This window comes from Narcine bancroftii, chromosome 11 (assembly GCF_036971445.1).
Source record: "Narcine bancroftii isolate sNarBan1 chromosome 11, sNarBan1.hap1, whole genome shotgun sequence".
Taxonomy (NCBI): Eukaryota; Metazoa; Chordata; class Chondrichthyes; order Torpediniformes; family Narcinidae; genus Narcine; species Narcine bancroftii.
Window position 1 is genome coordinate 76942797 of NC_091479.1, and position 22589 is coordinate 76965385.

Here is a 22589-nt window from a genome sequence, read left to right on the forward strand (position 1 = left end):
GCCTCAGGTGCTGAAAGCTTCCTCACCACATCATAAGTTTTTAATCTGGAGCTCGGGTTGCCAATAGATTGAATAGGAGTCTGCCGAGGCTACAGGAGCATTGGAGGAGAATCCATTGTCACTCAGTGTTTCTGAAGCTACTCTCTTTTATTTTCTTTCTCTTATTATTGGGGGCACTGGACAATGGTCATGGTAACTCTTTGTTTGCCTTTATGGAAGTCAAAAGTTATAGTCTAGATTAAATTTTTTGTATTATTACTACAAAAAAAAGGAACCTTTAAACCTTTATAGAGATCTAAAACTAGGGGGCACAGGTTTAAGATGAGGAGTTACTTTTAAAGGTGATCTGATGGGGTTATTGGATCAAGCCTCGACGGCTTGAGGCAAATATAATTACCATTTTTAAAATTGTATTTAAACAGGAAAGAATAAGAACACAGGCAAATGGGATTAGAATGCAGAGGCATTACAGTCAAGATGAATAGGGACAAAAGGCCTGTTTCTGTTCTATAACTCTACAACCATTTGCTGAAATGAGTAAAAGATGATGCGTCATTATATGAGGCATTACATGAGGCAGCAGAAAATAAACATTGTTTGATGTAGATTATACAGTACATAATTTAGATGGAGTTCATAAAAAAATATTACAGCTGTACAAGCTGTTAGTGAAACCATAACTGAATATTGTATGCAATTCCAATTGCCCAGCAAAAGGATGTCGTTATACTGGAAAGGCGCTGAAAAGATTCACAAAGATGTTACTGGGATTGGAGTCATTAGGAGAGACAGGGAATTTTTCCACAGGAACACAAGTTGAGTAATCTTATAAAGATATTAAATTATGAGGGGCATTGGTGACAGTGACAGTTGTAATTTAATCTTCTGGTCACAATCAATCCTGTTGGTATTTTCCCTCTTCGCCCACCCAATTTTGCAATAAGGATTTAAAATTAAACTCAGGCTTTTAGTGCCACTCCAAGTTATAAAGGCCTCTGTTCTTTAAAGATTACGAATCAGATTGAGTAAAATAGTCAAAATTATACTTCAAAATTAGTAACACTAAATCAAGGCCTAATTTTTTTAACCAACAAGACAAAGTCTTGGTAATGTTGCTAAATGACCAAAGAGCTGTTTCAGAAGATGATCACTTAAGAATGGGATTAGAAGGTCATAGAATATCTTCTCACAATCTTTTGTTGTGGTAGCACTGCCCAAGATATGAACCAAATTATACAAGGAGTTCTATTATATTGTGTCTGTTCTGCTGTCTTGTGTAAATGGTGTAGCGTTTCGCACAACACTATTACAGAGCCAGCGAAGTCATGTTCAAATCCAGCATTGTCTGTAAGATCTATGTATTTTCTTCCTGTGACTGAATAGCTTAATCTGGGAGCTCCAGTTTCCTCCCACCCTTCAAAAAAATGTGAGTTTGGTAGGTTAATTGGTAGCTTTGGGCAGCACCGGCAGCTTTGGGCAGCACCGGCAGCTTTGGGCAGCACCGGCAGCTTTGGGCAGCACCGGCAGCTTTGGGCAGCACCGGCAGCTTTGGGCAGCACCGGCAGCTTTGGGCAGCACCGGCAGCTTTGGGCAGCACCGGCAGCTTTGGGCAGCACCGGCAGCTTTGGGCAGCACCGGCAGCTTTGGGCAGCACCGGCAGCTTTGGGCAGCACCGGCAGCTTTGGGCAGCACCGGCAGCTTTGGGCAGCACCGGCAGCTTTGGGCAGCACCGGCAGCTTTGGGCAGCACCGGCAGCTTTGGGCAGCACCGGCAGCTTTGGGCAGCACCGGCAGCTTTGGGCAGCACCGGCAGCTTTGGGCAGCACCGGCAGCTTTGGGCAGCACCGGCAGCTTTGGGCAGCACCGGCAGCTTTGGGCAGCACCGGCAGCTTTGGGCAGCACAGACTCATGGGCTGGAATTTAAATTTACCGAATTTAATCACCAGATTAATTTGCAAACATTGTTATAAATTTTAGAAAATTGCAGCAGTAATTTGATTCTTTCATTGGGGCATTCCACACTACAGAAAATAAGTATCATTCAACAATGGTTTTGGGGACTTACCTAGGCTTCTCTGCCTGCAAATCTGTGCAACCAAATCTCGGAAATACTGAGGCATATATTCAAATCTGTCACCATAAGACACTATTTTAATGCCATGTAACAGCATCTCTGCTTGCAATTTGAAGAAATGATCATGGCTGTCCTTTCGAACTAACATGAAGTGTTCCAAATCTACTTTGTCCTGAACAGAATACAGAAACAGTGCTTGGAAGATCTGATCCCGCAGAGTTTCTCCACAACCCAAAAATACAAAGGACTTTGTACGATACAGTTCTTGAAATTCTTCCTGCCAGGGGAAAAAAAAAATCCAAAAAAGTTCATAATTTGCTCAAGGATTCCAGAATAGGATGGTTTACTAAGTTGAAAGCACATGTAACCATAAAAACAAAATATTGGATGGTAGTGGCTTGATAATTCAGCTCTGATGAAAGTTATGACAATTCACACAGATTGTTTTAAAGTTCAATAAAGAGTAGCACGATTTCTGATGGATGAAAATTTTCAAAAACAGTTTCCTGATGAATTCACAAGCCACTGCAGAACAGGCTTGGACCAGAAGAGGAGAGCAATGAGCAAATGAGTAAAAAGAAAGATAAATTTACCTGACTAATCCAAAAAATGTTTAGACAATGCACTGATTATTATGAATACAAAATTAGTTCCTTCTCCCATACAGAATAGAGATATGTTTATCAATGACCCAAGATCCTATCAAATAATGCAGCTGTAGTGGCTCACCGGAGGCTTAATTAAACCAGCTCAGGAGGTTCTGAGAGATGTCATGACACCACAGTGCGATGATGTCATTTGGAATGGGTGGGGTTTTCAAAAGCTGCAGGTGACTGGATGAGTAAACTATTTTTACTGAATTTCGACTCAACTATGTCTGATAATTTTCTTGTTCTTCATTTTGCACTGCGACACAGTTGCTACACAGCCATTCAACTGATTACTACAATTACAGTAAAACCCCTGGTACCTAAAATTCAAGCAACCTGCAGCTTCAAGCAACTGGCAAAAAAAAGGAATATAAATTTTTTAAAAATTTAAATGAAAAAGAATAAAATAATAGGTAAAAATTCTGTAAGTTTAAAATTATAAAAGTAAATGCTCTCTGAAGTAACACATAAACTTTGGTGAAGATGCAAGCAAATATTCAGCCAGCAGAGTGCCTTGGTCATGCTTTGCTCATAGCAGCTGTTTGAATATAGTTGTGTTTGAATAAAATGTCGTTGCCCAGTTTGGGGTGATGTTCTAATGTGTCTCCTATGCCTACTTTATCTGTAAACTTTAGGGGGGTGGGGGGAAAGAGAGGAGGGTTGATTATCTATTATGTAATTGTCTTTTAGATTATTCCGTCGAGGGGGAGGGACCTATAGATGACTAAAAATAAACTAAAATGTTTTAAGGTTTGTATATTCAGGCAAGTGAAGATTGTTCAGTGCAAGAATAGTACATTATTTTTGCCTTTTGTCTTTTAAATGGTTTAACAGAGGCACATTAGTTAGGCATTGTAAGAGCAAGTCTCAAAATACACTTAGCTGGCATCTACCGATCCCTATAGGTGGTGGATACCAGAGATTTTACTGTATTCACCGTTCACAGCAGTTTGTGTGAGCAACAGTGATATTGTCATTACATAATTGTTATGATTCCCTAATACAGTAATGGTTTACATCTAATCCCTTATGAACAAATCCAAACAGTACTATTACAATTCAAGCCATATGAACAAAAATCCAATTGAAAAGGTTATGTGACTAATAGCATAATTGGCATCAAAACAGGTGACAATTTTAAGACAGACTAAATTGGCTTAGTAATTAAAATATGCTGCCCAAAAGCAAGCTGCATCTCCACATAGAAAATAACAAAAACACAATGACTCAGGAAATAGCCACAATACAAGTCAATTAGGACTTCAGAATACGTTTGTGCATTGCTTAACATCCATGATACATTCTGTGAAATAGGACATTATGAGATATGGACTTTGTGTGAGCACCATATTAAATACTTAGCAAAACCATATGGGATACTGTAGTGTACGATATTGACCAAATAGCCAAGATACTGTACACATACATTACATTTCAGCTAATGTATCTGGCAAGGTAATATATGGGTTATGTAGGTTAATATTGTATACATAATGCTGTAAAAATACACCACTGTATACATAGACTAATATGTAATTGGAACTTACAACAATTGGAGATTGCAGGGCTAACAGTGTGGGGTGAACTTGGAGTTTATTATGACTATCAAGACATACTGTATGTTTTATAGGTTATATATGTACTATACAATCATAAATCTGGCAGTGCAATCACTTTGTACATGAGATACATGTGTTGCGTGCAGGAAGCCATAACGCCCCGTTCTTTGATTTGGATTTCGGAACTCTTATTTATAACCTTATGGGACCACGGACGTATGCATGGTTGGACATTATGCGGCACATGACTGCATGTCATAAGGCTGCTGATCAATCATGCATCACTACCTTGATGAGCTTCAATCCAAATTCATAAAAGCATGCATCTTTTACAAATAGTAGAAGATTTCTTTAAAAAAAAATTGTAGTCTGACAGATTCCCTCATTTCAAAATTATTTGGAGATTTCATCCTGTTAAGAAGCAATGCAGGGAAACCCATAATTACATGGCAAAGTGGCATCAATGAGTGACATACTATTCACATATACAACCAAAACAATTCTTGCTGCAACTTTTGGAAAAAAGGTACAAAAGAATGAAGTCCAGTACTTCTAGTTTTGAGTAGTTTCTTTCCAAAATCTTGAACCTCCCTTTACAACAATAAAAGACTCCTGCACCACACAAAAAAAAGTGTCTGCATACTTTTTTTCTTCCATAATTGTAACTGTGAATATTATCCATCTATTTTGGCATTTATTATCTTTTCAATCCAATTTAACATATACTATTGTTCGGTTTAAGCAAGAAAGAATATTGGTGCATATGTACATTACACAATGAATGTGACAAATTACTTTATAAAATCTTATAATGGTCTATCCTCCAAGGAACGTGTAGTGTTAATTGTATAAACCAAGCAAAACAGTCCACATTTAACCTCACAAAAGGACTCACACTTCAATGAATTTAGGCAAATGTATTTTTTTCCACTTTTTCTTTACATGCACCATTTTAATTGCAAATATATCTGGAGCAAATGTTGAGCTGCAGATGCTGCAAAACTATCCTTTATCCAGAGAATGAGGTCCTTTTGTCTCAATTCCCCAAAACACTTAATTCCTCTTTCGAGGAATCCACATCCATCCTAAATCAAATGATCCAGATTCCTACATCCTGTGATAAATAATATACAATTCTTATTGGGATCAATAATTGCTTTGTCTGTTAATCTAAACAAAAAGATTTTATTTTAAAATGGTACTGGCTTCCACTGCTATACAAAAATTAAAATAATCTTTAAAACAAATTGGCAATAAATTCTGTATGGTTGTGGTTTGTGGATGAGCGCAGCGAAAGAACTGAGATAGCATTTAGCATAATTGATTTTCTTTTAAGTTCACGGTGCAGCCTTTAAAGCTATCTGAAGCCCACCCCTCGCGTCCCAAAATTTGCGTCACGCTGACGCAAGCGTGTACGTGAACTTGTGGTCTACAACAGAACTGAAGAACCTGCAATGCCATCTTTACATCGGCCGTCCCACTGACCAAGCATAACGAGCAGGGCCGGTTTGCCGGTGCAATTATGTGTGCTGCCACACAACTTCTCCCCCCACCACAAACCAGTGTCGATGGTCTCACAGTGAGTCATGGGTGAGATCTGCTGCTTCAGTGGCCAACCTCTATGTACTGGCGGCGGGACCCTTTCCAGCTCTGACAACTCCAGGTGGGCTGGTTTGAGGAGATCCAGATTGAAAAGTTCGTTTCTACCCTCGATGTCTAGAGTGGAAGTAGATACATTTCTCTGGAGCACCTTGTAGGGTCTCTCATAGGGACGCTAGAGGGGTGGCCTGTGTCCACCCCTACGAACAAATACAGTCGCAGGAGTTTAAGTCTTTGGGGTAATTGGAGGATGGGTGACGGGTGATGGTGGTGGTGGTGTGAGTGATCCCAATTTGTCGCTCAGTCTTTCCATTATGATGGCAGTGTCAGAGACTTAGCCTGGCGACGAAAGGAGGAATTTTCCCGGGACTGCAAGGGCTTCGCCATAGAATAACTCTGCTGAGGAGGCTTTAAGGTCGACCTTAGGTGATGTGCATATACCAAGGAGGACTCAGGGCAGTTCATCCACCCAGTTTGGCCTCTCACACCGTGCCATCAGTGCTGATTTAAGGTGGCGATGAAAATGCTCAACTAGTCTGTTGGACTGAGAGTGGTAGGCAATGGTGCGGTGTAGCTGGGTGCCCAGGAGTTTGGAGAGTTCGTTTCAAAGGGCAGAGGTGAATTGGGCCCTCGGTCAGTAGTTACGTGCACTTGGACTCCAAAGCAGGAGACCAAGGTGTAGAGGAAAGCTATGATGCAAGTGTTGGTAGTGGCGTCCGGGATGGGTAGTTAATCGCCACTGCTTCTTATAGATGCAGTGTGACCTACTGAGTTGCTCCAGCATTTTGTGTATTACATTACAAGTCCAGCCAGAGTCTGCGGATATTCCTGTTTAACAACATATCCTTTCCAGCTCTCTTTAGGGTCATGTACAAAAGTTTAGGCTTTATCATAGTTGGAACTATTATTAACAACTAGTCATTCAACAATTCTTTCAGTTTAAAAAAAAATTATATCCCTTTGAATGTTTTTAATTTAAGATTTGTTTTTTTAAAAAATAGGTTAAATCAATGCCTACCATTAAATCTTGATCATGCATTACATCCTTGTATCCAGATGGGTCCAAAACCAAGCCACAGGGATCCGTAAAGAGTCCGTGTATATGAAGGACACTGTATTTTTGTAGCCCTCTTGCCCATTGAACTACCTACAATGCAGAGAATATGAACATTAAATCAATATAGACAATGCAAGAAACAATACCATATAATAAAAATCATTTTCCTGAAATCTTCCATACATTTTTCACCATCTTTGAAAATGTTTTCTTTCTTGACCCACACTCAGTCACTTCTTCTGCAAGATCTGAGGATTTGATTCCATGATTTGCAAGAATCTTGTTTTATAAACTATACAAACCTTTTCTTTGCACTTAAGATCTACGGATTCCATGGGTTTGCCTTGTTGTTGACCGAAAAGTTCAAGCAGGTTATCATAGTTTGTGGTAAGAACCATTGTACCCCGATCCATAAGTTGGAGAATAGCATCCAAAAGCATGGGATTTTGAATTTGACAGTGAAGGTTATCAAACACCTCCATCAAACAATCTTGGAAGAAATTTGGCTTTGTATCTCCAGTTCTCTGCAAACAAAATAAAAAAAAAATTGCAAAATTTGCAGTCATGTATGTTTCAATTCTTGCAAACCAAGAGATTCTGTTGAAAGGAAAAAAGGATGACCTGTATTCTATTATTCATGAATTTAAAAATACAGGAGCAAAGCTATTTTGCTATTATTACATTTGTGCAAATAAGAACACACAGATCGGTTAACAAAAATTTAAATAGTTGAGAAGCATTTATATATCAACATACATGCACTAAAAAGATTAACCTACTCAGATTGTTCACACATTTCATCCCTGTCAAAACCCTCATAATTCATTTTACCACTCTATCCCTCAAGCATGTTGCCGCTGGAATTTATCCTTGCTTGTGTTAGCTCTCATCCCCACAGGCAACAATTATCAAAGACAGACAAAGTGAAAAATAATTTTCTTAAAGTGCACATATAACAAAATTATTGAGTTTAGTTAAAGTTTGAATGGTTTTGCCTGCTTAAAAAAAACCCACAAAACTTTGGAGTGCAGTTACAAAGGCTTTTTTATTGATCAGGCCAAGGACAGCTTTATCATTAGGAATGGTTGAAGCAGAACCAATTTCTATGAAAGGAAGATGGATAAATGTTAGAAACTTAAAAAAAAAAGCAGAGAAGAAGGCAGGATAATGAGCTGTGTTGTGAACTGTGTTACAGTTTCTTAGCTGATAAGGCAGAAAAAAATGTATTTCTCGAAACAGGAACATAATATCCAATTGTTATATTGTGATAAATCATTTTCATTTATTCATCGGAAACATGAATAAGATGGATAGAAAAGATGGAAAAAAGGGAGAGAAATGCTGGATGGACTGTTGGGAATAGGTTACCTGAAATTTGAATATTGATGTCATTGGGCATTAGGCTACACAAGCAATACGAGATGTCACTCTCCTAGTTCATACTGACAAATCAACGTGGGAATGGGAGATGATATAACAACCAACCAGAAATTCATGATGGCCATTCCAGACAGAATGCAGGTGTTCTGCAAAATGGTCACCTCATCTACACTTAGTATCAATGTAAAGGAGGCTACATTGCAGGCACCAAATACAATTATTCAGGTTGTAAGGTTGCATACGAATCTTTGCCTCATCTGAAAAAGCTGTAAAGGTCTTGACATGGCAGTAAAAGTGCAAATTTTTACCACCAACACTGCAACCCAAATGGTCATTAATAGGGGTGGATTTTCAGCAAATAATATACAATCCAGCAGAAAGTACTTAAAAACTAGAATCTGTATAAATAGGAGAAACAGCAGGCAATTTCCCCAGAATAAAATGTAGTGAGTGCAGGATAATTAAATATAAATTATGAGCATCACATTGCATGTATTAAGTTCCACCTACACCATGGTTAGCTACAGCCCTTTCAATCAACTGAGCCATTTTTTAAGTTTTAAAAGAGCAGTTTTTAAGGGAAAATTGACCAAGTGTGCACAATGGCATCAGCTAACATGGCGATTAAGAAAGAATGAGCAGTATCAACGGATTAGGTAGTGGATCTCATAAACAAGCTGATTTCAAAGGGTTTTGACAGATATGAGAAAAACGAGAGAGAGAGAGAGAGAGAGAGAGAGAGAGAGAGAGAGAGAGAGAGAGAGAGAGAGATAAGCCTTGGTTTTCAGTGGGATTTAAACGGGTTTGTCTTTTTTTTTCAAAACTTTATTTATTAATTTTAACATATGAAGAAAGTAAGTAATTCACGTACAGAAAAAATACAAAATAAAGTAATACAAGTACAAAGTAACATAGTTAATACAATACCAATCTCGGCATCTCCCCCTCACAACTAAAAACTAAGACTAAAAAAAAGACTATTTTTAACCCCTAAACCCCCCCCTCCCCACCCCCACGATAAAGAATTAATACTATTAGTATAATAAAAAAAATAAAAAATATATATCTTAAAAAAAAGATCGATATATATAAAAAACAATTAATTAAGTATTAATTATTAATCCAAAAAAATTTTATTATATAAGAATATATGAAAAAACAAAAACAAAAAGAACTTAAACGAAAAAAAACAACTAATAATAAAAAAAAGAAAAAAAGAAAAAGAAAACATATATATATAGAAAAAATATAATTAAAAAAAGTTTTTTTTAAAAGAAAAAAAATGGTTAATTCAAACTTATTTAAATTGTATATAATCAATGAATGGGGTCGACTTTAACTCATAAAAAGACATCTTATCTTGTATAGAAAAAGATATTCTTTCCATAACCAAACAAAACTTCATCTCTGAATACCACCTATCTAAAGACAATACATTTCTATTCTTCCAAGTAATCGCTATACATTTCTTGGCCACTGCCAGCGCTAAGTAAATAAAAGAGATCTGGTAATTATCTAATTCTAAATCAATCAACGGTTGCATATTCCCTAATAAAAATATATCAGGGTCTAATACAATATGAAGATTATATAGATTATTAAATACAGATTGAATACCTTTCCAAAATTGTTGTAACTGCATGTAAAAAAAGTACCAGAAACCTGATCACAACGAAAACAAAGATCTGACTTACTAAAACCAAATTTTTTAAATTTTTCGGGTGTTAAATATAATTGATGTATAAAACTATAATTAATCATCGCCAATCTAGCATTAATCAATTTTCGAACACTATTACGGCAGATTTCAGACCAATCTGAATGGGTTTGTCTTGATAGACTTGCAGGAAAGCAACAAAGGAAGAGATGGCAAAACCAATGTCCCAATCTTAGACAAAGAGCAGGAATTGGAGGGAGCAACTGAGGAAATTGTTTGGAAAGGGCAAACTGCTCAACCAAAATTATTATCATTATATTGGGTTTAAAAAAGTTTTGAAAACATCTTAATTCCTTCTCCTCTCATTAGAAGAAAATGCATACAAATGACAGATTTAAATGTATTATTTAAAAATCATTTAAATTGTTAGAAATGTTTTGCATCTCAGTTTCCAACTGAATCAAGGAAAAGTATCAACTTTGTTTTTGTAAATTTTAAAATCGAAAATAAAATTAAATGCTTTATTGTGTTCAAACATCAACTACACAGGTAAACCTCTCAAGCTTAAAAAGCTTACCGACAGCTGAATATTTTCTTAGACTTCAATGCACAATTATGACTTACTGGTGACATCTTTCGTATTAAATCATGGGCCAGAACAAGTAGATCTCGATCTTCAGTTACTTTATTCCGGAATTCCACGATATCCAAGGGATGGAGCACCTCCAGATCTTCAGCTGCATTAATTACTGCTTCAATACAGCTTCGCCATGAACAAAGTGCAGGTATATGTGGTGCAACAGCAGCACTTACTCCAGTTCCAATCACCAAAAGCAACTCAGAAGGTTCTTTGCGAGTCAAACTTTTCAGGAATTTCCTTTAGAATGTGCATTTAAAAATACATAGCCTTAAAACAATGACATGCATTTTCCTTATTCTCAACATACAGAAATAAATATTCTGCACCTTGCACTAAGAAACCATTTGAACTAAATAGATCTGCTAAAAATAAACCCTCATTTTTACTACTTTGGATACAATGGAGAGCTAAGTTAAAGAGAGGCCTTAAGAGCAGCCATTATCAACAAGGGCCCTATAGCCCAGCTCCCCTGGGGGGTCGCAGCAATTTAAATAAAAGCCTTATTTCCTTTCACCTAACGTAACAAGGATTTATAAAACTTTTTAAAAAATTATAGTTAGTAGAAGTACGGAAGAAACTAAAATTTGGTTGTTCCCAGGGAATGGGGCCCATAAACTTTGAGCATAGTCCGAAGGGAGCCATAGCCAAAAATAAGGTTGAGAATGGCTACACTAGATACAAAAACTGCAGATGCTGGAATCTGGGCAAAAAATTGCTGGAGGATCTCAGCAGGTCAGATACCATCCATGGGTTAAAATTATCAGTCAACATTTCAGATTTGAACCTTTAATCAAGATGAAAAAATAGAAAGGTGAAATTACTAAAAGGGGAAAGTCACGGAATGGATCAGCAGAGGTGATGGGAATTGGACAGGTGTGGAAGGTGGAAAGACAGGGTGAGAGAGAAGAAAAAATATTAAGGGATGGAGAAAAATTAGAGACAGAGAAAAAAAAAATCACCTACAGCAGGGGCCCACAAACCTTTTTTTAACCATTGACCCCTTCATGGAATCCTTGATATTCCTCATCGACCCCCAGACAAGGAATCCACCCTACCCCCTATCAGCAACATTCTTTGGTCAGTGGAGGACAGACAGGCACTACTATGGCACCCCCCCCCCCCCCCCCAAGCTAGTGCCGTCACTCCCAACATACAAAGAACACATACTTCTTTATTCTTCGCTCCGTCCATCCTCCATCATCCTCCTCACTGGCAACTTATTAAAAAGCCAAAGCCAAATAATACATGGTGACCACCAGGGCCAGCTCTCGCAAGAGCGCCATAGGCACTATTTTCTGTAGAGGTTTTTCGACTGTAGAAGTTCAATCAGGACCGCCGCCCCCCCCTTCCTGGGTTTATCGACCCCCAGGCATTTATCAACCCCTTGGATAGTCCCATTGACCCCAGGGGTCAATATCGACCATTTTAGAGACCCCTGAGCTACAGGAATAGGTAAAGGAGAGATGGAAACAGTAGAATAAGAAGGGGGTGGGTATTACCTAAAATATTTAAAATGTTCTTGCTGTTTAATGTTAAGGCTGTTCAGGAGGAATATAATGTGTTGTTCCTTAAGTTTACATTTGGCCTCGCCGTGACAGAGCAAAGACACTAATGGTTTGGGGGGGGGGGGAGGGGGGGTAGTTAAAACAATTGGCTATAGTAAACTCAAGTTAAAGCCCACAAACAGACCATCGTATTCAGTGAAGCCATCACCCAATCTGTAGTCGGTCTCACTGATGTAGAGGAGGCCACATTGTGCACACAGAATATAGCAAGTTAGGTCAAGTTCTACCACACCAGGAAGGTCTATTTGAAATACTTAAGGGAGTGTCAAAGATATCCATGGTTAGTTCTTCCCCCCCACCCCCACCAAGATGGAGGAAAAAGGTCAAAGTGAAGAGAGGTGTCAAACAGTCCAGGTTACTTTAAGGGTTAAAGTTAGCAGAGAATTGAATATAATAGTCAAGTTCTGTCCTGGTACAGGTGTTAGTACCAATGCAATTGATACCACAGTGAAAGAGTTGGCCCCACTTCCAATAACGTTTCACCTGCATACTTTGTACCATTTCTGTCCAAACTGGTTTCCATCTCCCAATCCCAGGCATGCTCTCTTCTGGTCAAACTTCACACACATATTTAAAAAAATTTTTTTCAAGAAATATACAGAATAAAATCTTCAATTACACAATATATTAAACTTTTCATACAATCAACAACAAAAACAAAACATTCCCTCCCTCCCCTTCCCCCTTCTATACATATAGATCCACACACTGTCAGAACTTACACATCTTTTAAATATATAGAATACATTTGAGGGTGGGGGAGGAATATCACTTTTGGGTATGTATAATATCAGCATTTATATTATTTTATATTATTGTATTTGGGCTCCTATGTGGTCCAGATATGGGTACCAGATCTTTACAAAAATGTCATTCTTATTCTTTAAATTATATGGGATTTTTTTCCATAGGTATACAGCTGTTTACTTCCACAGCCCATTGTGCTTCAAGTAGAGGTAAGTGAGACTTCCAAATGATTGAAAAATATTTTTTTTCTTACTGTCAGTGCTATTTTTATAAATAAGATTTGATATTTAGTCAATTTGTTGCTTATTTCAATAAAATTGCCTCGTAGATATAGCTCCAGATCACCCACGAAAGCCTCTTCTGTTATTCCAGTTAATATTTCTGCAATATCTTGCCAAAATGGCCTCACCTTTACACACAACCATGTAACATATAGATAAGTTCCTGTTTCAGTCGCACATCTGAAACACATCTCTGAAATTTTTGCTTTTGATCTACGTTAACTTCCGTGGAGTAAGATATAATTAGTGCAGAAAATTATACTAAACTAGGAGCAGGAATCTCGGCCTGCTAGGTAGGAGTGGTGATGCCCTCAGGGACCCAGGTAGGAGCGGTTATGGTGGCACCCAGTAACTTATACGCTGAATTGATGTCAATCTGGATTTTTTTTTCCAGTGAATTTAAAGTCTCAGAAGTATATCTGGCATACAAGTCGACCCTCCACCACAGAGAAATTTTTTTAGGGTTTCGTGACTCAACTTCTACGTCAAAATATACGGTATACAAAACTATACAAATCAGATCTATTAGGAGATGAATATGAGATGGACAAATTTTTAACAAATGTTGAACTTCCAAAATTAGAAAATAGAGAATGAATTGATTTTGATGTCTCTTTCACAAGAGAAGTCGAGAAAGCCTTGGGTACTTTACAAGATAACAAATCCCTGGGGGAGGATGGATTTCATTTTGAGTACTACAAAAAATTTAAAGACTTATTGATACCTCTTATGATGGATGTATTGGACCGGGCAGTGAAAACCCAGACCCTCCGGGAATCTTTTTTAACTGCTATAATTACAGTGCTACCAAAGAAAGGTAGATCCATTAAAAACTTCATCATATAGACCTATTTCACTCCTAAATGCTGATTATAAAATATTGGCAAAAGCATTAACTAATACATTGGGACAATGTGTGCCAACATTAATACATACAAATCAGGTGGGATTCGTTAAAGGAAGACACTCTTCAAATAGCCGAAGTAGACTCTTTAGTATAATACATATGGTAAAAATCAATGTTGAATCCAAGTAAAACCATCTTAAGTAGACTATTTAGTATAATACATATGGTAAAAATCAAAGTTGAATCCAAGCAAAACCATCTTTCTAGCTGCAGAAAAAGCAATCGATTAGAATGGTCTTTCTTATTTAAAGTATTTGAAAAATTTGGTATAGACAGAAAATTTATCAATTGGACAAGAACTCTTTATCATAAACCACAAGCCAAAATAATAACAATCAATTGTTCCCTTTAGTATATCAAATAGACAGGGGTGTCCTCTGTTTCCCGCACATTTTATCCAAGCTACTGAACCACTGGTGGAGATTACAAGGGCTTCAAAGTTGAACAGGAAGAACATAAAATTAGTTTATTTGCTGATAATGTGCTATATTATATGTCTGACTTGGCTGAAAGCTTGATAAAATTACAAATAACATTAGAAAAATATGGAAGAAAATCAGTTATAAAATCAATATGGACAAGAGTGAGATAATGCCATTGAAAAATGTTGATGGAAGATATCAACAGGTAGTAGATTTAAATGGAAGATAGATGGAATCAAATATTTAGGAATAATGACAGATAATAAATTACTGAACTTATATATTTAATTACATTCCTCTTAGAAAAAAATAGAAAGATTTACAGAAATAGAAAGACCTGCCAATTACTTTAGTGGGAAGAGGAAATTGTATTAAAATGAGGGTTGTGCCAGGATTACAGTATCTTTTTCAATCATTGCCTATTGCACTACCTTAAAATTTTAAAATTATTGAATAATTACATGAGGCAATTCCTATGGAATAATAAAGAGCCAAAAATTTAATTGGAAATGCTAACATGGAACTATAAATTGGGAGGACTTAGACTTCTGGACTTCAAGAAATATTATTCATCAGCACAAGCAAGATTTTTATCACTCTTTTTTTGAAAACAGTCCCCCTTTTTGAATCCGAATGGGACTAAATTTAATAGAAGAAGAAACAGCAAAGGACTTTATTTATGTTAAGTTAATAACAAAAAAGACATATAACCCTGTATGTCAGCGAGAACAGAGCATGTCCTCTATTGGGGGAAAAAAGCAGGTATTGCTGCCTATGAATCTGGGTAACAAAATATTGAATTCATGGCATGATAAAGGAATAAGATATATTGATGATTGTTATATGGAAGGATCTCATGTCTTCTGAACAATTAAGAAATAAATGCCTATTGGGACTTTATTTTGCTTTCTCCAGCTAAGATCATTCCCAAGAGAAAAATGGGGGCCAAGTCTGACCCCACTTGAAATTAGTGAAATGGAATAAACAATTTGGCTGGGGAATACACCTAAATATGTAATTAAGTTATCCTATGCTCTCCACAATGAAAGTGCGAATCCAGAATTACAGAGGTCGAGAGAGAGATTTTAGTTGGATCTAAGTGGGGCAATAATGGAAAGATGTTGGTCTGATTCGTGTTTGGATAGCATGACATCAATTATAAATGCAAGATATGGATTAGTGCAATATAATTTCCAATATCAATTACATCTCACACCACAGAAGTTGCATAAATCAAAATCTGAAATATCGGAAATGTACTTTAGGTGTGGGATAGAAATAGGAACATTGTTACATGCTATGTGGTTGTGTGCGAAGGTGAGACCTTTCTGGCAGGATATTACTGAAATATTAATAAGAATAACAGGGGTGGCCTTCACAGGTGACCAGGAGCTTTATCTTTTGGGCAACTTCATCGAAATAAGTAATAAATTAACTAAATTCCAAGTTTAATTTGTTAAAATAGACTTAGCAGTGACTAAGAAATATATTGAGATGACTTGGAAATCTGACTCCCCTCTACAATAGCATGATGGATGTGGAGATGAATAGTTGTACACTTATGGAAAAAAATTACATACAACTTAAAGAACAAATATGACAAATTTATCAAGCCATATTTGGATCATATAGGGGCCCAATTGTAATTATAAATACAATAATAAAAAGGTGTGTGAATTTATACTGTGAAAGGGAAGGGGGATGGAGGGGGGGTTCATATATACAAAATATATATATTGTACAGAATCCTTATATGAGACTCCAATGGAGTCTGTTGTTTAGGTGTCTGATGTAGAGGGTTAGCAACTGTTCCGGAACCTGGTGATATGAGTCTTGTGGCACCTATACCTCTTCACTGATGTCAGCAGTGAGAACAGAGCATGTCCTCGGTGGTGTGGATCCTCCGACATCAGCGTTCCATATAAATGTTCTTGATGGTGAGGAGAGATTTGCCTGTGATGTACTGGGCTGCATCCACTACCTCTTTCAGGCTTTCCGCTCAGAGGTTTTGGTGCCCCCATACCACCTCATGGTGCAGCCAGACAGCACACTTTCCACTACGTATCTGTAAAAATTTAACAAGGTTTGCCAAATAATGCAAATAAATAATTTTTCTAAATCTCTCCTCTTCCAATGCAGTCTTCAAGAAAATTATGATGAATTCCTCCAGAAAAATGCCGAGTTCCTTCATCATCTCGGTGTGTTCACAGTGTCTACAGACTTTCGTGTTTCACTCAAGAAAATTATCACCTTTCATGCTAAAAGAAAAAAGTACTGGTACCGCAAAATATCAATTTCTATCAAGTAACAAGTCAGATCCATGAATACTATTCTAGTATCAGATAAATATTTTAAACACCTCTCACATGCCTCTGCACAGGATATAAAAGCCTGTCAATTTATTGTTCTTTATATATACACAATTAGATTTCAAATTCCTTATTGTTAGAACTCTATTTTAGAGTCAAAGAATATCACTCCCACCTCTATTGTAATTTTCTCTGCAAACTACCTTTTTTGAGCAGAAGAAGCTTTTAAAATTTTATTTTTTTCTATTTCCTAATCCACCTCCTTACTTGCAGGATCTAACAAGGCAACTCATTGATTTCTTGCAGGTTTAGAAAATCTAAATTTTTGCATCCTCTGATGTTAACGTATCCATTTCATTTTGTTGCTAAAAGAGGTAATATCATGAAACAAAGGTTTTGTAACTTCATCCAAGTATTCCAGTTTTGAAAACAATCTTTGTATTTATTTACCTGGACTTCTGTTCAATGCTCCGAGAAGGGTTAATTAAATCCATGTGTATCTAAAAAAAACCAAAAATGAATAAAATAATTGATACTAAATATTAATCAATACCCAAACTTAGTTAAAAGTCCAGTTAAAAAATATTTCAAAGTCAATTCTCCATACTGGTAACTGAACCAGGAGTATTAGAGAGGATCAAAAATCTCTTTAAAAAAATTGTAAAATAAAAACAGAAGATGTTAGAAATAGATAATGGCACAATCCGTGGCTAGAGGGACAGGGACAATGTTCAAAGTTAACGGCCATTCAAGTCATTGCCATGAAATGCTGTTTCATTCTATCCTGAGCATTTCCAGCATTTTCTGCTTTATTTCAGCTCTACAACAGTTTATTTTTCCAAAAATATGTAAACATTCAGGTATCGCAAGTTCTTCAGAGCTGCCAAAATAAAACAATGGAAATGCATGTTATGATTTGAAATGTATGATAAATTCTGCCTAGTCCCTTATCACATCCAATTAATACATTTTGTTCGTCTGGATTCCTCCCCCATTGTTTGATATTTCTGATCTATCCAGCTTCTTATCTTTCTGATTTTTCCTTGAGAAGGGCTCAGGCCCAAAACATCGACAATATATCTTTGTCTCCTATAGATGCTGAATGGCCCAGCTGAGTTCCTCCAGCATTTCGGTGTTTTTACAGATGGCTCAGTGTACTTAACATAGCAAAGGATATTTTTGCTTCTATAAGATCTATTTTATTTATTTTCTTGAAGTTCTTGCTGTGATAAAATTAATTTTAAGCAATAATTCTTCCAGATGATACATCCTATATGACACTTCATTTGTCAAAAATTAAGTTATCAAAATACAGTGAACATACCTACTCAAACCTCCACCCTGTTTAACCCTAGGATAGACAAAGCAAAATACTGAAACTTTGAAGTAAAATATTGATAAAAAAAATTGTGCAAGCCATGTTCACGCTACTCACAACCAAATAAAATTGATAACAACTTAAAACTCACTTTGACTTTATGTGTGTCCCTGGCTTCCCACTTGTCTCACTCAATGATCTCTTGCTCCTGTGTGAAGTGAAAAAGAAAATCATAAATGAGAAAGGTCATTTGGTCCATCTTAAATTATTCCACCATCATTGTGGTATAGTATACATTTGTTTGTCAAATTATTGATTTATTTTTGCCTCCATCATTCCAGGAAGTTTATCCATAGATCATCGCTCCATAGATGCTGCCTAATCTACAAAAGTTTGTTTTTGCTCTGATTTCCAGCATCTATCTTTATTATCCATATTATGATTGTTCTATTAAAACAAGAATTTCCTAATTTGTCCTATTTGTAAAATATACATTATGTGATTAGGGGGAGCGGGTGAGGTCTGGGCCTGATGTCCCACTCACCCAGAGAAAGTGCACACATAATACATGGCCTCTACTTTCTTGGTATAGTGATCACCACATGGCCTCTGTCTGACTTGCCAGGCAGGAGGTCACTGCAAATGGCCTCTCCATTACAGTGTCCACTGTAACACCTCTCATTGGTGTCCCATTTTCACTGAGTTTGCTACATCATAGCGTGACCCAGTGTCCGGCAGTATAAATGGATGGGTAGGCTGGGCTCATTAGCCTTGGTTGGGAGCCAGTCTAAGAGAAGGAAATCTGTGATTTCAAACTTGGGCAAACTTCATGAGATGTCGGGTGAGATGAAAGGAGGAAATGAGTTATACACAAGAATCCAAATACAGAGGACAATCCAGAACAAGCCTAGATATTTAACCTAAAGGTGAAGCTGGATTCTGGATCACAAAACAATGTCCTTCCACTCAGAATCTACCGCCAGATGTTCCCAAAAAACAAAATAAAAGGGTATCCAAAAGAAACAGCAAATGTCACATTAACAGCCTACGGTGGACGCATGTTCAAGCAGCTAGAGAGAGCGAAGATCAATGGCTGTCATAAGGGAAAGACCATCTTCTGTACATTCTATGTGGTAGACGCAGATGGATCAGCAATTCTAGGTCTGGACAGCTGTCAGGAGTTGTAATTGATCTCTGTCAATTATGAGATCCAGATGACGAAGATATCCAAAAGGATCAACAGAGACATTCCATTGGAGAACCGACCTCCAGTCACAAACAAGGCTGAGGTCATGAGCATGTACCTGGAATGCTTTGATGTTTCAGTTGGATGTTTTGGAGACTGAATATTACATCATCGTGGATCCAAACTACAAACTAGTAGTCCATGCACCAAGGAAAGTACCACTAAAGCTTAAGAAGAAGCTGGAGCAAGAACTAAAGGACATGAAAAGGATGCAAGTCAGAACCAAAGTGACTGAGCCAACTGACTGGGTAAATTCTAGAGAGGTCAAAGGAAAACGAAATGGCCACTTCAGAATATGTCTGGACCCTAAAGACTCAAATCAAGCAATAAAAAGGGTCACTACCCGACACCGATATCACAGCAGAATGAACGGGATCCAAAATCGTTAGCAAGCTAGATGCTAAGAATGGATTCTGGAATGTGAAACTAGATGAGGAATCAACACTACTAACAATGTTCAATACTCTAGTTGGTCGTTACAAGTTCCTGTGACAACCTTTTGGCCTAAAGGTGAGCCAGGACGTGTTCCAATGGAAGATTGATGAATCCTACAGAGGGCATAAAGGTGCTGTTTGTGTCACAGATGACATCCAGGTTTTTGGTAGAGATGGAAAAGCTCATGATCTTCATCTACATGAGGCCATGGAGAGAACGAGAGGAGCTGGAATTAAACTGAATTCAGCCAAATGCATTATAAAAGAGAAGGAATGCCAATTCTTCGGAATGGTGTACACTCCTGATGGGAGTAAAGCCAAGCCCAGAGAAGGTTAAAGCTATTGCCAAGATGGACCACCCAAAGGACAAAAAGGAATTCAGAAGTTTCCTTGGGTTGGTCCAATACACGAGTTCCTTCATACCACACTTGTCAGACTACACAGCAAACATCAGAGAGTTGCTGAAGGAAGATGTGGAATTTCAATGGTCACCATCACATCAGAGAGGTTTTGATCAGCTCAAAGAAATAATTTGCACAGAAGTGGAGTTGAGATACAATGATAGACAAAAAGCCCTCACTCTGCAAGTAGATACATCTAATAGAGGCCTTGGTGCAGCATTAGTACAAGAAGGAAAACCAATAGCTTAAAACCAAAAGCACTAACAGTAGAGACCAGATATGCCAATGTTGAGAGAGAGCTGTTGGCGGTCATAAATGGATGTGAGAAGTTTCACAAGTTTCTGTATTGAAGGAAGTTTATAGTGGAAAGTGATTATTGCCCACTGGAACACATGCAGAGAAAGAACCTAAATGCGGCACCAGCTAGACTGCAGAGATTACTTCTACAACTACAATGCTACAACTTTGACTTAAAATACATATCAGGCAAAGAAATGGTGTTTGCTGATACCTTGTCACGACTTTCCCTGACTGAAAAATATGAAATGGAAAACATGGGGATCAAGATACATCATCTCATCAGTGTGACCAGTAATAAATTAAGCCAGATCAGAGAAGAAACCAGTAAGGACGATGTATTCCACAGATATTGAAAATATGGTGGCTACATGTCAAATATTCCATAAGTACAGAAACACAGAACAAAAAGAAATGATTTCCACTGAAGTACCTGCTAGGCCATGGCACACAGTAGGAGCAGACTTATTCACCAAGAATCAAGAGTGGTATTTAATAGTAGCCTGTTACTACTCTGTTTCCATTCATCAAAAGGGTGAAAGGCCTGAGAGTGTGAACTAAGCAAGTAATATGTGACAATGGAACACTCACATCACAAGAGTTCAGAAAGCTGGCTGCAGAGTATGGATTTGTTATCACTACATTATCCCCATACTACCCAAAAGGGGTTCATTGAAAGACAAGTGCAAACTGTGAAACGCACACTAGTTAAATGTTGTGAAAGAAGACCCATACCTAGCTCTTCTATCATTACGAGCAACACCTTGAAGGACAGACATGAAGTCCTGGCAGAACTTCTAAATAGCAGGAGATATAAAACAATTCTGCCAAGCAAAATACACCCTCCAGAAGACCAGGAGGAAACCAGACACACAAGGATGCCAGAATTATAACAAACATTGCCAAAACTCTTCAGAGGGTAGCATGTGCATATTCAAGAGCCAATGTTGAAAACATGGACCCCAGCAAAGGTCATCAGAGAAGCTGAAACACCAAGATTATACATTGTCAAGACAGACTCTGGCAATCAGATGAGGAGGAACAGAATTCACATCCAGCCGACACAAGATGCAATGAAGCAGAAAGCTTTAATACCAGCAAAGCCTGCAACATCAATATCAAGTGAGGTATTAAGTGAAGCGACCACAACCACTAATACCAAAACATCAATAAAGCAGTTGTCAGGTGAAGCACAACAAGCTACATCACCCATACATGTACCAGCAACTCAGAGACCAACAGTACAGCCAAATCCACAAGATGGTGAAGCAACATACTGCTACCAGGGCTATATTGAAAAGAACTATTTAAAAATAGTTGTATAAATAAATTAGTGTACAAGTTCAGTTACTTAAGTTGCACTGGGTAGAAAGTTATAAAGAACACTAAATTTTTCTTTATCATGAGAAGGAGGGATGTCATAGAGTTAGGATAAATGTGAACTATTTCGTAACTGCACAAGAATACGCCCTTCTCACTGTAGTAATTGTAGTGCATCACTGTGGGGTATATGTATATGTGAGCAGTTTCCTGTGATGGTGGAAGACATTAGTACGTAATATCTTTTCTGCTATTTGAATCTTGCATCTCTAAGTTATTTAAGAAACCTCCCAAGTAACTCCAGAGACATAACATCGGTCAACCCCATCGGAATCCAACTGGGCTCCTGACCTCTCTCAGAGGTAGTCAAGGAACCCAGTTAAACTTACCTAGGTCGCATCCACGGGTGATTTGAAAATTGAAAAGAGCCAACCCGCTTATCCCGGTGACATCAGCGCTTGCGGGTGTGACCGGGCAGCCAGCATCCAAACATCCGGCAGTACTTCTGGTGAGTACGTGACATGCCATTGCAGGGCAGGATCTCCCCCCTTAAATCGCCGGGTTGGCGACTTACTGGGTCGATTCCCCCCTTGCAATTCAAAAGGTGCTTCCAAACCTTTTGCCCCCAGTAACCGCACCTGGGTCCCAGGAGGGTTACTCTGGGGTGCTGCAGTTTAACAGAGGTCTGGGACCTGGGTGGATTTTGACCGGGCTTGCCTGGTTCAGC

General features: G+C 37.8%; 1 protein-coding gene across 8 annotated transcripts in view; it reads right to left on the minus strand.

Annotated features, from left to right (window-relative positions):
• Positions 1-22589, minus strand: part of LOC138745953 (protein FAM118A-like) — a 46412-nt gene that overhangs the window by 14883 nt on the left and 8940 nt on the right. For 5 of the 8 annotated variants that reach the window (XM_069903537.1, XM_069903535.1, XM_069903539.1 and 2 more), the window contains 7 exons: positions 18316-18372; positions 17297-17346; positions 16386-16602; positions 10600-10852; positions 7241-7462; positions 6900-7028; positions 2065-2350 (listed from right to left, as the gene is read on the minus strand). In XM_069903537.1, the coding sequence (XP_069759638.1) occupies positions 2065-2350; positions 6900-7028; positions 7241-7462; positions 10600-10852; positions 16386-16558 (1063 nt within the window). In that variant the 5' untranslated portion in view covers positions 16559-16602; positions 17297-17346; positions 18316-18372. Of the gene's footprint in view, positions 1-2064; positions 2351-6899; positions 7029-7240; positions 7463-10599; positions 10853-16385; positions 16603-17296; positions 17347-18315; positions 18373-22589 lie in introns of those variants that run through there. The other 3 variants (XM_069903541.1, XM_069903542.1, XM_069903540.1) reach the window with 2 other exon arrangements.